Source organism: Spea bombifrons, chromosome 2 (assembly GCF_027358695.1).
Source record: "Spea bombifrons isolate aSpeBom1 chromosome 2, aSpeBom1.2.pri, whole genome shotgun sequence".
Taxonomy (NCBI): domain Eukaryota; kingdom Metazoa; phylum Chordata; class Amphibia; order Anura; family Pelobatidae; genus Spea; species Spea bombifrons.
In genome coordinates this window covers 66,433,663-66,451,288 of record NC_071088.1, presented here as the reverse complement: position 1 = coordinate 66,451,288, position 17,626 = coordinate 66,433,663, and the positions used below count along the sequence as shown (strand labels likewise).

At 33.9% G+C, this 17,626-nt stretch overlaps 1 protein-coding gene across 1 annotated transcript in view; it reads left to right on the top strand.

Annotated features, from left to right (window-relative positions):
- VMP1 (vacuole membrane protein 1) overlaps positions 1–17,626 on the top strand; it is a 75,092-nt gene that overhangs the window by 51,187 nt on the left and 6,279 nt on the right. The window contains exons 8-10 of the mRNA XM_053454595.1: positions 5,192–5,272; positions 5,918–6,034; positions 9,896–9,957. Coding sequence (XP_053310570.1) covers positions 5,192–5,272; positions 5,918–6,034; positions 9,896–9,957 — 260 coding nt within the window. The remainder of the gene's footprint in view (positions 1–5,191; positions 5,273–5,917; positions 6,035–9,895; positions 9,958–17,626) is intronic.

Sequence of the window (17,626 nt, the reverse complement as noted above, 5' to 3'; positions counted from 1 at the left end):
ACAGACTGTCTTTATCCAAGAAGTGTGTTTGATTCCATTGTACTGTCTTGGTAAAGGCTGTAGAAATGATGTCAATTTCATATTTTAAATACTTTATGTAAATGCATTAAAGAAGGTTTTCTTCTTAAACCCAGATAAAATAACCATTTTAAGCATTGCTAACCACACCTACAACACTGCTCGTTTATTACAGGAATAATGGTTTAACAAAAACACTGATCCATTTGACAAATATTAAGGCTTTAGCCAAAGTTTGTGAGCAATGGTTTGTGGTTTAAACCAAAACATATCACAAGGGAGCCCTATGTAAATGCTACACAGGGGTGCTTCATTCACTACTGTCATTTCTCAGAAGAGTTCTTATGTTGGGAAGAAGTAGGAATCGTATGTTCTTTAATATGGTTTCTGATCATTGCAATTGTTTTCTTTTGCCTCAATAACTACAGGTTTTGAAATGTAATCCTTATGATTTACTGGAAATGGGCATAAAAAAATTGAACCAACCTTTTATATTAAACCACTAGCCAGATCTACTGACCGAAACTCTTAAAATGTATCAGTAACTTTGAAGGAACCTAGCCCTGAAAAAAAGTAACGTGGACCTTGAATCAACATAATCAAAAGCTCCCTTTTCTTCATGTTGTTAATTTCCAGGACAGTTGAGATTTTTTGCATTTCCAGTAGAAGAAACTGAAGTTGCCCATTTTGGAACGGCATGTCTGGGGTTCCAACAATTATTAGAATATTCTGCAGTATATTAGAGTGTTAGGTTTGAATGCTACTTTTAAACAGGGCTCGACAAACAGATGGCAACTAGAACCACTTCCTCATACCCAGGGTTTTGCAGGGCTGCCATTTGTTTGTGTCAGAATCAGTGTGTATATGTATAGTGCTAAAGTCAGTCTGTGAGTGTGTGTATAGTGTAGTATCAGTATATATGTGTGCTATATGTATGACAGTCAGGATGTCTACTCTATTGTGAATGCCAGATTCAGCATGTATGTGTCTATAGTGTTAGTGTGTACATGTGTATATTAGTGTGGTGCTAGCGGGTATGGTGGTGTTTATTACAGCATGGCATTGGCATGAGCGTCTGTCACTATATCCTGACAGTGTGTGTATTGATGTATCGTGTTAGCATGTATGTAAATGTACGTTAATGTACAGCAAGGCTCGACAAACCCTGGGAGCCAGGTTGGGTAGTATATGAAAATAAAAACATGATTGAGGAAGAACAAAAAAATCTGGCTCCTAACTTTTTTGGCTGGCTCCTAAATCCAAACCATATTTGTTGGACCCCTGGTTTTAAAGGTTTCATCAGACTGACGGCCCCGCTGCAGCTGGGATACAATTCAGTTTTTACAAATATTTGGAAGGCTTTCAATGGAAATCTTATTGTAGGAGAAGTGAATATAGTTAATGTGACTACAACAAATCCTGTAAAGCTGTACAACCTTGAGGATATACAGTCTACGAAATAGATTTTACACTTTCAAGATGAGGGCCCTCTGTACCAATATCTCGTAATGTGTTAATGTTCTTATCAACTTTACATTGTCAAATATTTGACAATCTCTTATTAGAAGAGTGCTATGGAATCTGCTGGTCTATATAAATGTAATGTAACATATATGAATACGCTAGTGTGTTAGAACCCTGGAAGTGAATATATAATCTAGCAACGGACTGTTTTGAAACAAAGTCCTTAACAAGATTGAGGGGATTGCAAATACGCTGCTTGTGAGTTTACAGGTAGTTTGTCTGTGGAAGTAGTGGGGCTTGATAAGGTGGATTTCTCAGGATGGTGGGGGGGGGCACTGTCCATTAGGGAACAAAGGTGGTTGCACTTTAAACCATAATAGAAATTGGCATAATATTTTTACCAAGAGTTGGGAAAAGTTGAGCCAGTTGTGTAGGTTTGGAATCTAACTCAAGCATGACTAATTTCATATTGAAGCCCTTTGACATTTTCCACCCACATCTGTCCATCTAAGACATTGTCAAATAATCTTTGCTTGGTTGCTCTTCCACTGACTCTGAGCACAAATATACCTGTGAAATTCCCCCAAAAGGAATACAATCTTTTATTTGAATCCCGAAGTCACTTTACCTTTATGATAAAACAATTTGATTTAAAGTAATTAGAACACAGAATAACTAAAGGTTTGTTACACCTTTGGGATGAATAAATAGGCTATATAAAAATCAAAAGTAAAACTCACCAGGTTCAGTTAACGTGTAAACCCTTTTATTAATTATGTAGGCAAATCAATAATCTATATAATATTCTTGTTTGTTGAAAACCAACACCCCTTGGTCATACTACAGAAACTGATTTGAAATTATATGAACACTGTAAACCGTTTGGATGAGATTGAATATTTAATATGTAAAGTTGAGAAGATGTCTCTCTCCTTTGTTTTAATCTACCTCCATTTATATGTTGGCCTATGTTGCCTAAAAACTCCTGAAATGGCTCATTAACCCTGCTTTGGATCTGTACATTCCTCCTTTCTTATAACCCCTACTGTTTTTTATTTGTTTTGTTTAACTAAAATTACGGTTTGCGGAGCAATTAAATTCTGCACCATTAGAAAAAGTTTGGTGCTTGAATGTCTGACAGGAGATTAACATATAGCTTAAAAAAAAAAATAGTTTAATCTCTAAAATCTCTGAAAACCTACCACCTTGCACTGAAATTCTCATGGGTTTTTCAAGGCTCTTAGCATTAGTATTTGTTATGAATTTTATTTAAAAAAAGTTGTTGTTGCATAGTAAGCTGGTACATATATTCACAAAATATGTATACACCAAGATCCCTTGTTTTTTTCTCTGTATATATATTTTTTTAGTTTGGTTCGGAAGCAGTTACCGATGTAGCCTTTGTACTATATGCCATGTGCAACCAGAAAACACGCTACACAAAATATACGTTTGCGGGGAAATAAAATGTATGACTTAAAAGCTGAATGCACGTTATAACTTCAGGAACATATAAAAGAACACACCTTACAAGTTAAACCTTTAAACTCAGCTGGCACACATGTGGAAATGGGGAGATTTGGGTTTTGTAGAAAAAAGAAAAGTAATCGTGGTTTTACATCTACATGGCAACTGTGACAGTAATCTTTTTTGGGTTTTTTTGTAAAAAAAAAAAAAAAAAAAAAGCAGTTACCAGTAAAGGGGAAAGAAAATGCCTTTAGAATACTGTTAATAGATTGGAATAGGTCATGTTTAAACGAAATGATTCATGATATGAGTCAGGGAGTACATAGAAAGGATGGTAACTTGAAATCTTTCAAGTTGTAGGCTGGTTTTCCAATGTAAGTAGCTGCTAAAATTGTTAAATTGATTGTATTTCTATTTTAAGACTTCAGATTACCAAGCAATAACTGTAATTTTTATCTTAAATTTACTCCATAGACCAAAGGGACATATAATTCTAGTGTTATATTAACATATTTTACCTAAATAAAGAAGATCTCTAGACGTGATTAAAGTATATGATTTTTATAAATCAACATGAATGGAAATGTTTTGTCTGTGTGCTCTGTGTAATTTATTTTTATAGTGATATATATATATATATATATATATATATATATATATATATATATATATATATATATATATATATAATGTGTGTGTATGTGCATAAGGTACAGAAAAAAACTTAATCATGAGATTATTCAGTATTTTGTTAATCATCATGAATTGGATTATATATACATTTTCTCCTGAAAAGGTCTCTTAGGAACTAAAAGCATAATGGTTTTAACATCTCACATGTAATAAATATCTTATATAGCCGCTATAAGTATGTAATAATTAGTCTGCATCTCCTAGATTTATTAAAAATAAGTTGTTTTTATTTAAAGATTAAGATGTTACATTCATTGAATAAATTAACAAATAGTTTATTTTATCTATATAAAGGTTTCTGTGAGTGTGAAGTGGTTTTTGTGTATAGCTTTTTTTTGTAAGCAGGAGACCCTTCTAGATATGATAGACTTTTGCAGTTAATGAAATCTAAATGGGAACTGAAACCATAGTTTATTTGCTGTTGGTTAGAGACACCTGGCTTATGTCTTTAAAAATAAGTAAAATAAGGTTTCAGTAAATTTTATAATTTAGTATTAGTTGGATAAGGAAATGCAAATCAGAGCCCAAAATCAATTTTAAAAGCTTAAAATCATTGTACAGTGTGAAATGCAATTGCTCAGATGCAAGATGCATCTAGCGATTTTCTAAAAATCACGTCTGTTAAATGTATTTTACGGTTTTGTTACTTTTATGTGTTGATTTTCAATATTCTCCAATAATATCTCGCAAATATCTATGTTGAGTAAAATAATAATCCTCCTTTTTAGGGAAATACATAAAAACATCGTTTAGAGTTCATCACCATTATTTATGCTAGAAAAGCAATTATACTTTTGCATTAGTAACAAAAAAGAGGCTGTTCTATTCTAGTGGGTTTATTTTTAGTAACAAATTGAATTGATGTCTGTATTATAGGTATGACCTGTTCCAGACCATGATATAATACAGTTTTAAACCAGGATTGTAACCAAGAAAAAAAAAATAGCAATCTAATCTATACCATTTATGTTTCTTTCGATTAATATGACCATCAATGTTAGAATGTAACCCAGAATATAACAGAGTAATATGCGGTATCTTGCAAATAAATACAGTTTTTGTGTATTTGGTAGTTAAAGTAGTAAAAAGATTACTTAAAATCTTTCTGCTAAATCAGTTTTAATGCCCCCAATATCTCCTTAAACAGAGTCTTGGAAACATACAGCCTTGCATTCAAATTGTCTCTATAATAATAAACCTGATTTCTATTAATAGTACATTTCCAGGCTTTTAGAGTTTTTTTATTTTTATTTTAAGGACTGAAGTAAGAAATTCCCAATGTTATACCCTGTATTGTAGAAATGTAACACTGATGCGTCGGACTGTATATTGTTTTATCTAGGTGGTAGCCTACGTGGCATCAGGTAGGACTTCAGACCAAAAGTACATTAGGTTTCTATCCCATGTGTTGCCTTTCTGTTAGGTGACAAACATCTAATATTCAGGGATGGGAAAACAATGTTTTCTTTTAAAAGTAATGGTAAGATTTATATTTTAAAATATCTAAGCTCAGCACAAAATGCTTAACTTGTTTCACAATTACTTCTAGGACTTCGCATCTCGAGCTAAACTGGCTGTCCAGAACTTGGTTCAAAAAGTTGGGTTCCTAGGCATTCTGGCCTGCGCTTCAGTAAGTTTTCATTTATTTTTTTTCTGTGTGTTCTACAAATACAACTTCTATTTTTATGCTGCTGATTTTGAATACCTCTGTGATAATCTAAACGTAAAGTGAAGCCCTCCTTTGTGGACACCATTTTGTTTGTATAATTGAATTATTATTCAGTCTGTTAAAATACATTTATGTCCTTTATTATTCAATATGCTTAAAAAAATTAAAAAAAACATTGTTTTGGTTAAACTCTGTAAATTATAGAAGTATTAGGCAAGATTGTGTACTGTCTGCACAGTAATTACTTAACCCCCTAATTTCCTTTATGAGCGTTTAATGACTTTTATCCCAGATATTTTTCAAGGGGTTCCTGAGAAAAATATATCTGATTTTTAAATGCGTATGTTAACATATTGTTTAGTTTAAACGTTGTGGTCTCCTTACCACTTTAAATAAATTGAGTTTTAATCTACGTTAACAAGCACTGAACTGTTATACATGAAGAAATCTGGATTTACCGTTCCGTAGTATATAATCAATTCCCTGGGATTTAATATGCTAATTTGAATTGATGTATTAGTTGCAGTAAATTTGTTTTTCTTTATGTGCTCAAAAAAAGTCTTTAAGAAATTGTGTATATATAACTTTGTGTTGCTTTATTCTTAGATTCCTAACCCCTTGTTCGACCTGGCAGGGATAACATGTGGACACTTCCTTGTACCATTCTGGACTTTCTTCGGAGCCACTCTGATTGGGAAAGCTATTATAAAAATGCATATTCAGGCAAGTAAATTATTTTGGAAATTGTGATTGGATTTTTATAAGATCTAGGCATGTAAATTTGTAAAGTGCAAACCCATAAAAAGATATATAAAAGAGTAAAAGTATATGGCCATATAAGTACTTCCTAGGTTATAGGTGAGAAACGCTATGAGCCGTGACTTTTAATATAGCGTTACCGCTTACCCCACTCAGGAAGTTAGTGGTTAGCCATGAGATTTACCTATGATTCTCACCAAAGGCAAATGAAAGTAAAAAAGTTATATCGGGGTTTTTTTTTGTTTGGTGGTTGTAGCTAATTATACAGCTTCTCATGAAGTGAATTAGGTTTGGGAGGGGAACTTGAACTTATCTAGAACTAGTTTATTTTTTTTTTTATTTTTTTTTTATTATCTCAAAAGTGCTACTTTTTCCTGGCAGAGATTTTTTGAGGATGTGCGCGATGATTGGAGATATTCAAATTAAATAAACAAAACAAAAAAAACAATCCCTGACATCAGATATCCTGACACCGTTATATTTGATGTTTGAATGTAGAGGTTATGTATTATAGTCTTCTAATGAAGAGAAGCTCCATTTTCTCTCTTTTTTTTTTTCTCTGTATATAGCCTTTCATTCACCTGTTTGCTTTTGCGCGAAACACTCAGTTTTTCATCTTATAGAGCTTTTTCCCTGCATATCATCTGTCCCTTCACACGTATTTGCTCATTTGTGTGTTCACCTCTCTTTCAAAGCTCTGATTCCTTTTTTTTTTTTTTTTCCTGGTGTAGTTTGGTGAAGCAGTTTTCACTAACAGATGGATTATTATATTGTTCTTCTCTATCAGTGACTGATTTTATGTGTAGCACGACAGCAATTTGTTACTTGCAGAGTATGCAGACCTAAACCCAAGGTCCAGCGCCTCCATAGAGGTTACATAGATAGATCCCGGATTGTAGGGGGTACTCCTGTCAGTTACTGTTCCGAAGTTGGTATAAAAAAAAAAAAAGAAGTGCATTAGATGGACACCAGATATATAGTTTGACTAGGAAGCTAGAAACTCTTGGTGGGTCAGCAATAATTTAGATCTATTTTATTCATCCCTCCATGTGCTGCTCACATTGAACATTTTCATCTTGATGCAGCGTCTGTCCTCATCCTCTCAACTCCTCTAGCAAAGGTCTGTTTAGTTGTAAAAGATTATACATAAAAGCAAAGAATTTGACGGCAAATAACCATTTAGTCTATCGTTTAAATCAACAGTGGGGAAATGGTGTCGGGAACATTCTTTTAAGGTGATTCTATTGTAAAAATACTGCAGGACTTTGCTTTGTAAAACCTGTCTGTTCCAACCACAAATGCTTACTACCGCTTCCTAAATACCTACATGTTCAAGGGTGAGTTATGATAGGTGCATAGTGCATTCTGGATATTTAATCTGTGACATCTGAACTCGCCCTCCTGTACATCACTGAAAATAGGATTCCTATGCCATATTTACTGTGGGATCATGGGACAATTCTCTAAAATGCACTTTGCTATGGTGATAGCAAATGTCAAGTCGGATCTAGAAAATCTGACGAAAATGATATTTAGATATAAATAATACAACTGATAGTTATTTAGTGCTGGATTAAAGGATGTTCAACATGAAATATATCCAGCTGACAGTGTTTTATGTATGTGTTTTACCTTTTTTTTGTAAGCTTTACAAATTACATTAAACAGTGTGCCCTTTATAAAAATGTTCTACTAAGAGGTTAGTCGTATTGAACTTTGTGGCCGTTCCACTGTATGCTCAATGCACAAAATGTCCATAAACATCAATTGCTTTTCGTGCAGCCAGAAAATGGAAAAGCCACGAAGACATGACCCCTCTCAGCTTATTATAAACCCTTTAGAACTCGAGGGGGTTATAGTTATCTGCAGGAAATTACTAATATGTTTCTTCCCGTCCCTAATGAACGTGTTAACAGCGTTCATCTATTCTTCTCCTCTCCAAGCACAGCATCGTTGGATTGTTCCTCATTTATTCCCCTTCCAGCTGTCTTTCTTGTAAAATACAGTGAATGGAAGTAGAGATTGGTCTGTTACGTAGTCTTAAATGTTCTGGCTGTATTCATTTCTAGTCCTGCCAGCAATCCTGGGATTCCCTTCTTTTACAGAATAACATCTTTTCTTTTACGCTAGGTTTTATTTTTAAAAAGACGATGTGGAATTACAAAAAATCTGTGTTTTTCCATTTTTCTGTCTTCCTTCATAAATAAAGAGACCAGCAGAATTATAAAGATTTGATTGTCTTTATACAAAAAAAAATTGCTCTGCTTATGATACTATGTGTAGTGTATGCTATCTCTGAAACAATAGGGAGTATATATATATATATATATATATATATATATATACACATACACATATACATATACATATATATATACATAAACTGATGAAAGTCCACAAGTTGGACTGAAACGTCTATATTTTAGCGTCTTGCAATAAAAGCTACTATTGAAGGCTGTGAGTGTTGGCTTTATTACCATTTGAGTATTGTTATTTTGCTAACAGCCAAGCACAGGCACCATTTTTAAACTAGGGAAACTAGTATTTGTCACCATATTTATGTTTTGGTAGGAGCGCATGGCTATTTGTTATAGCCATTTGTATATAAAATATCAAGACCTTTGTTTGTACTTTGTAAAATCTTTTTTTAAACACACCCCCTTGGGCCATATTTCGAAATGTATATGTTGCATTTATAATAGTAACATAAAGACACAAACAAATAGTGCAGTTAAAACATGTATTTTAAGCAGCAACAAAAACAATCTGAAGCAATTATTTGCTTTATACAACACAAGAGTATTGGCCTTCATTTTATTCATGTCTCTGCTTCTTGATTATGATTCTTCTTTGCAAGATACTACAGGTAACAGGTGATATTTATTTACGTATGTAATACGTAAGTAAGGTACTCTTCATTGACTTTACTGAGCAATCCAAAGCCTCACAAGCAAACCTAGTCTACACAGATGGGAGTTGACCAGTGACATCTCTGTTGGGTTCTACTTTAAGTTCAGAGTTCTCCTCTTATGACATCTCTCAATAAGTTCCTTAAGCATTGTGGGAAAAGCCCCATGCCGAATTATATTATAGGTGTGTTTATATATACATATATATATATATATATATAATTATACACACACATTATTTATACTTTTTGCAATTCAGTAACGCATAACATGAGATCGCTTGTTTGAAAAGGGACCTGCAAATATGGCATGGCAAGCAGATTAATTTGATGAGCTGAGCTGTTATTTCATTTACCCTAATCTCCTAGTAAGGGAATGACACACAACATGTTAGGCTTAATAGTTCAAGTGAATATTGTTACATAAATGGCAGTGCAAGAGCCTTAAGAAGAATGGATATTGTTCCAATAAAAATGTAATTTTGCTTTGCCTAAATTTGCTGTATCTTAGCAGTAGCGATGTTGAAGGAGATAGTGCCCCCCTCTAAAAAAATTAAAAAAAAAAAAATATCGTGATGGGTCACAGCCTAAATGGGAGCTGAACAGAGTCTGTAGCCACTGGTGACCGCAGAAAGATGCACCTTGTGTAAACCACACAGACATTTCTCTTGCTGTGTCTTTTATTATAGATAGTCTTGCGTAGTTTTTTTTTTTTTTACTAATTACACTAATGCTTTGTGTGTATGTGTTTCATGTGCATTGTAACCGTAACTGACAGTAAGTACCGTTTCTGATTAATTATAAATGATATAAACTGATGATCGTGTAATTTCTGCACCTGCTGCTAGGTTCATCCTGTGTGAATTGATCTTCCGTAAGTGATTATCATTCTTGTTTTTTTTTTCTGATCTCTGCAGAAACTCTTTGTTATCATAACTTTCAGCAAGCACATTGTAGAGCAGATGGTGTCCCTAATCGGGTGAGTAATTGTAAAACTGACTCATACACTTATCTTGTGCTATGAGCAGTGCTGTTCATCCATTCTGTTGAAGACATTATCTTGTTTTCGGAAGGTCAGTGACATCATGGGGGGCTCTGATTATCTACAAAGCTGATTTATACATTAGCACCCAAGCATTGGCTAGAATCGTTTTAGTAAGTGTATATTTTGCAAGCACTTGCCTTTCAGAGATGCAAATATGGAGAAAGCAAACATTTTGGATGTGTAATATATGCTTATGGAGTTTATATTTTTTAAAAGCATTTGCATACAATAAAAGAAGTCTTCAGTGGCTTTGTCTTTATATGTGGCCCTAAATGTTTTAGTAGTAATTGAATAGTATAGTCCAACAACCGCTAGAGAGCTGTAGTTGTCTTATATCCGCTTTAAAGAGAAAATGTTACCTTATCTTTATACTGCAAACATTTATTGTATATAAAAGCTAAGCCTTACATTCCATTGTAGGAGATGATTTGTTTTAGCAGCAAGGAGATAATAGTTTTGTTTTCTCACCTATGTCCATGCGACCGCCTTCGCAAGTCTTTAACCTCAAAATAGTTGCTCTTGTAAACATTGTAAAACACGTATGGCATTGGGATAAAGAAAGCTTTAATATATAAAGTATATATGTTTTGGAGATGTTTGTTGCATGAGTGCGCACTGATAACCATAAATGTCTATGCTGTCAGGGTAAATGTTTAATCTATTTATTCATTTAACTCCCCGAGTGCCAGTGACTATTTTCGTTACAATGTGTTTTAAAGGGCATTAGCGACGTTTTCTTATGCCGGTGTGACATATATACAGATAGTAACCATCAGGCGTTCTATAGAACATTGCTATGTTGGGCAGTTCATTGCTAAATACATCATCTTCGTATACACAAGTGTTTCTAAGCTGTATGTATAAGTATTTTTTTGCGCTAGTTTATTAAGAAATAAATATGCAGCGTATTCTGTTGGTAAAGGGTCACTCTTATTCAGTTATAAATGTCCACATTAAGTGGCCAAATGCCATATTGGGGCTAAAACTGAAAATCGGATCAGTTTAACAGTTTGAATATCTTTAGCCTTTATATCAGTGGCACACATTGAGAAAACGTTCTGTATTGTTGGCTATCGTTTAATGCATTCGCTTTTCAGCTTCAGTTATACAAAAATCTCAACGATCACAACCTTTCGCATGTATTTCTATCCCTGTTCATTTCCGGGCCACTCCCTCTATCACATTGCTGAACCGAGTGACACGCACAGTCACTGTGTTTCACAATTGCATGAATGAGATAGCTTTCCGCCCACACAAAGCTAATCTTTGCTCTCCCTGTGATGTGCGTATCCTCTGACCGTGTTCTATTCTATGCAGTGGCAGGTTCAAGGGTTTTGCTTCAAAGCAATGTAAAGCATTCCCCTCCTACAACAAATATGAGGAACATTCAAGGGAGTTGTCTCTTTATATTTTGTGTTGCGTCATTGGTCAATGGATATATATTTTAAATGACTCTAATTTGTTTTATGTTATATATTCACACACGGTAATAGCTAAGTAACCTGCTGGCAATCTATAATGTGTTTAGTAATAATATGGCAATATATATAATATATAAATATATATATATATATATAATATAATATAATATAGATTTTTATTGATTAAGAAGAAATCCCAAATCCTTGGTGTTCCCAGATGAAGTATCAGAGATTGCTTTAAAGACATGCTGGTATAAATAGAAAAACATATTATTTTCTTTATTTTGCCTCATTTTCCCACATTCCCTGGCTGCCTATGCATTTGTTGTCTTGTGCTCTTGTTGAAAAATGCACAATGGCTGCATCTACTGATATTTATTTCTGTGGATGTGCTGGGGGGCATGTGAACGAAGCATATTTAAGTATACATCCTACTTTCAGTAGAGACAGACTTTTTTTTTTTACTCCAGAATGCACACTATGATTCTTAAAAACTAGCACATGCCCAAATTCTGTTTTTCTTTCATGTAGAAGTATATGCATCAAACTTTTCTGTATATCCTATATCCGATTTGACGATATCCAATAAAGAGTCAAAGGCCTGGAGTTTGACACTTGTGAACTCAAGAACTAAAACTCATGCCTCCGTAAGTAAGACTTAGTTTAAGGAAGAGAACAGGAATTTGCGAGAGAACAGGAATTTGGTTAGTTGAGTTGTTAATTACACAGAATCTTATAACCCTGCTATTGCTATTTTCCCTTCAAAAGCTTTTAGATCTTATTTTTATATGGGTTTATTCTCTAAACCCCTAGGTTATCATATGTTTTTAACATGGTTTTTGCAGTCCCCGCTTACTTGCATTTTTCAAACATGTTACTTCATTTACTCATGCAAGAGCATCTTCATGGATACCGTAAGGGCAATCGTATGCAGAAAAACTGTCTGCATTTATTATTGATATAATATTACACTTGTCCTTATTATGTGGTTCAAAACGAACGTGTAAACAATTTGACTAATTCCCTTCAAAGATTACAAACTGAGAAAGCTGTCTATGGGCAAGTACAGTTATGACTAAGGAGCACACTAAAGAAAAAGAAGACATGACAGAAAAGTAGCAAACAGTAAAACTTTCATTAAGTGAATTGTTAACTGATTGCCAGTGTTTGTCCTTTGTGATTCCTCTACCACTCACATCACAAAAGTACTGTTTTTGACTCAAAACTCATCCTTAAAATGGAATGTTAGTCCAACAAAAAAATTACTCAGTACTCAGATTTCCACACACACACACATATATATATTTCATGTAAATCTTTCGATGATTCATACAAATTCAGTCACATTAATCAATGAAAATATTTCATTATTAATGTTGGTAAATAGAATGAGTTGTATCATGCAATTAAAATGTAATTAGTATAAAAGGTTAAAAAATGACACTTAATAGTGTAGAAAACCATGTATAGCCCATTTCCTTGTCTTTTCCCAGCTTTTTCGTATTGCAAACTTTTTTTGGTTTCAGTAAACAGTTGTATTGAGTAACTTTTTGCAGTCTGTACTTACACTATATGGACAAGAGTATTGGGACATCTGACCATTACACAAACAGGGAATTTTATGCAAAAAATTCTTAATAGGTATAAATTAGTAGTTGGTCCCCCTTTGCAGCTAAAACAGCTTACACTATTTTGGAGTGTTTCTGAGGGATTTTTCTTGCCCATTCATTCAGTAGAGCATTTGTGAGGCCAGGCACTTATGTTGGATGACAGGGCCTGGCTTCCAATCTATGTTCCAGTTTGTACCAAGGGTGTTCAATGTGACTGAGGTCAGTCAAGTTCTTCCTTGCCAAACTCATCCAGCTATGTCTTTATGGACCTTAGTTTGTACACTGGAGTACAATCATCCTGGAATACAGCAGGGTGCTGGTCTTTTGCTTTGTGACTGAGATGCTGCTGTTCCTAAATGCTTCTACTTTCCAATAAGACCACTTACAGTTGACCATGGAATATCTGGCAGGGATGAAATTCCACAAACTGACTTATTGCAAAGGAGGCATCCTATCACAGTGCCATGCTTGAATTCACTAAGCTCTTCAGAAAGACTCATTCCTTTCAGAAATGTTTGCAGGTGCAGACTGCATGGGTGTAGGTGCTTGATTTTATACACATGTGGTCTGATGGAAACGCCTGAATTCAATCAGTAAGAGGTGTGTCCCAATACTTTTGTCCATATAGTTTGTTCTCACTGTTTTGTTCGAAAGCATCATCAGCAAAACAAACCACCAGATAACATAGTTTTTATTATTATAGTTATGTAGCTAGATACCCAATTTGCACATTATAGTATGAATGAAACATAGATCGCTGGTTATTTTTAATATTCCTTTTTATTACCTGCCCAGGTATCAAAAGACCATCCTAGTGAGACATAAATTACCTGATACAGTATATTCAGATTTCTCAGAGCATATATCAGGAGAGATGCCAAGTATGGAACTGTACCTTGCATAATAATATATTGAAATATTTTCCCTTCCAGTATCTCGTCACAAAATTTAAGAGCTAAAGTGCCACCAATGTTTGCTGTGTCCCTGGCATGGTGCCCTAGGCAGGAGTCCGTGTTGCCTTTTGTGCTGAATCTGTATGCACTCGCTTGGTTCCAATGATGGCTGTAATGGAAACCCAAACCTGCAGTTCTTAAAAACATCCTGAATTGAGTCATTTATATTGAAGCAGGAATTTAAACTATGACTTAGTGATAAGGAAAACACCAATTTGGGAAAAATGAATCATAAACAATGTTGAGAATAAAAGAGTTGAGTGTGTGGCCTCAAGAATTTTATTATATACAATGAATGCAACTATTCCATTTTTGCAGAGGCGCTCACAGTGGTTGGTCCTTTTATAATGCATTGCGACTCAAATTAGTTGAATTGTTCAACTCTCCTACATACAGCAGGTTTGCCAAACACTTCCAAATCTAGTAATAGTTAAAAAAAAAAAAAAAATAAAAAGTGCTTCTGACTGCAGTAGAATCATGAGGGCAATCTTCTGCACATATACATAAAAGGTTTCTTTCTGTCTTTTGTTTAGTGTAACCAGTCACACCTGGGACACTGTTTTTTTTTTCTCTCCAGGGCTTTTCAACCCTGGGTGGGTGGGTGAGTCGGATTATTGATTTCTAAGGTCCCTTCTGACTCATCCCCAGTGGCATCCTGCCATTGGTGCACCTAAAGGAAACGGCTGGTGAAATAACATGAGAATCTTTATCAGAGCAGGAAATGACAAGTCATTAAAATACTAACCGTTGGTGCAGTTGAGATCACTGCTTGGAAAGGAAAAAAAAAACAGTTCCAAAGTTCACGATTTCAAACCGACTACATGATAGTTAATGTTTCCATAGTGTTTTCTTTTTTTGTTTGTTTGTTTTTATTGTTTCTAAACACAAGCTTTAGGCACTGCATAGCTGATCACATACAAATTTTAGCTAATTAATGAAATGTATCTGTATATATAAATCTCTGCACAATTCTATACATATTATTCAAACATTAGCTTGTTCCAAGTAACCTATGCAAGCAAAATTTCGTTTTATTCAGTATTTTACCATAATAAAACAGTGACTGAGTTTGAGTTTCTTTTAAAGTAAAATATTGTAGAGAATGATATTTAAATGTGCCATTCATAATATGAGAGAATTAGTAAGAGGTATGAGTAGTTTTGTAAGGCAATATATACATATTTATATATATTTTCAGACATATACATTAAATATTACATTTTATTGATAAAGTACCAGCACATTTTTTTTAGTGTATATATATGTGTGTGTGTATATATATATATATATATATATGTGTGTGTGTGTATATATATATATATATATATATATATATATATATATATATATATATATATATATATTTATTTATTTTGGGGGTACATATTTTTCTTTATCACATTTTAGTGTGAATATAGTGATTTCCCCTCAATGTTTTTCAAAGTCAGTATTTTTTTATATCTTTTAAAATATTTAGTATTATATCATATATCTCTGTTATTGCTTTCCAGGTTACGTAGCTGGGGACAACCAATTCTTGTGGTTGGCAGGGTAGGGCTTGGGGATTTCTTAATTGTTAGGTTTTTCAGTGAACACGGTATGCATGTGTGCAAAAGAGCAAAATGCTCTGCTATATTAAGACTGTCACATATTTGTGATGTTCTATATAGACAAAGTTGTTTTCACTGGCTCGTTAAGCAAATAAACCTGACCTAATCTGCAATTAGTCTGAATTTTTTATTGCATTTTTAGAAGCTTGTTTTCCATTTGTATGGACACAAGCTATCCACATCTGCATTTGTATCAAATGACAATTAAGGGTTCCTGACAAAAGTATCAGTGGGGCAAAAGTGTTGGGGCATTTTAGTGATGCATTTAGAAATTAAGGTGTAGGCAGTGCAACACCTTCACTAAACTTCCAGCATAATATTTTAATAGTATGCAGTTACATCCATTTTTAGTGAAGTGGATAGTTAATTTGGCAGTGCTAGTTCAACATGTGAGTAATTAATTTGCTGTCGATCATTGGAAGTTGATCAACAATTACGGTTTTGCTGGTGTAGCCTTACCAAGGTCTAACACTGAATCAGAAATGATTTCTTAGCCATATAGGATCACTTTCAAATACAAAATGTAACCCACATACAGGGACCACTCAAGTTGTTTCAATTGGAATTCATTTGTTTCATTAAATATAAAAGTTTGCAAATTGCGGTTTCCTTGATTGTTAGATTACAAATTATTTAATAATCCTTTGAAATTAAGTGAACACGGACCCAGGATTCCAACCCCTTTTCCATTATAGAATAATATGGAATAACCCTTAGTGTATAAAATAGGACTGCAAACTCCCATCCATGAGAAATCCTAGCTAGCATTTGACTATTATATCATATATTATAGGTTTTCTTTGCAATTTAAAAACCTGTTTGCTATTTATAGCTGTCCTAGTTTATCATTTACAATCTATTTATGAAACTTTAGGCAGCATCAGCATGATTTGTGATTTATTAGTCAATTATGCTTGGTTAAAAGTCATTTCTCAAAATATATATTTTTGGGTGCTGATTTTGTAGTGTGCACAAGTGGCGCATCTATTTTGATAGCTAGGACTATTTATGCAGCAATGAACTGAAGGCACTTGCGGTACACAGATGTAATTCATACAATTTATGCAGACAGTTCACTCTTTGATTTAAAGGTAAATTACAGCAAAAATAATGTATGTGAATGGCGTTTTTTTGTACTCACTGTTAAGGCTTTACACCTCAGCTGCAATGGAATGGTGTCTGTCTCAAGGGCAAAAAAAGTTTGCACCGATAAGTGCATTGTGTCTTCAAAAATATTTTTTATTGATTTGGAATCTTAGGATAAATTGGTGGTTTAGTATTTTTTTTTGCTAGAGCCAATTTGTTCATCTTCTTTAATGCGTCAGATTTTTACTGTAAGGCACACCTTGACTAGCCATTTTCCGTATTAAATCTGCCATGCTGTTAACCATATCCACGCCATAACGGTTTTAATATTGCAACACAGACTCTTTGGTGGAAGAGACGCACTCAATTATATGTAAGAAACAATTACATTGCCTCTAAATCACACCCTACATAGTATAATTTAACATTATATGTCATATCTGCATACTAGTTCATATTTGAGGATGGAGTGCTAGAATCCGCAACTTTATTAGTTTTTTCATTGTAATTGCCACTTTACTAAAACATTCTTTGGGCAGTGCCTAAATTATTTTTTTTATATATCATTAAGAAAGTGTGGACAGAAGCAGAGAGAAAATGAGCTCATGCTCACAAATATTACACATAATATAACACCTTTTAAAGGCAATAAACCTTGTGCTATAACATTGAACTACATGTCATCTCCATACAATTAAAGTTACAAAACATCTTATCTTATTTAGGATAGTTTGCATTTGTGTATTGGCATGTCACACATGAAAACTGTTTAACCTTGTCTTTTATGGAAGGTTTTGTGTGTTTCAAGGTGTTTTAAAATGTATAAGTGCTGTATTACAACCAATAAACACTTGTCATCAATTATTGTTTTAGAAGGTGAGGGTACTTGAGTTGGGGCGTGGGAATGGGGTTATAACACTTGA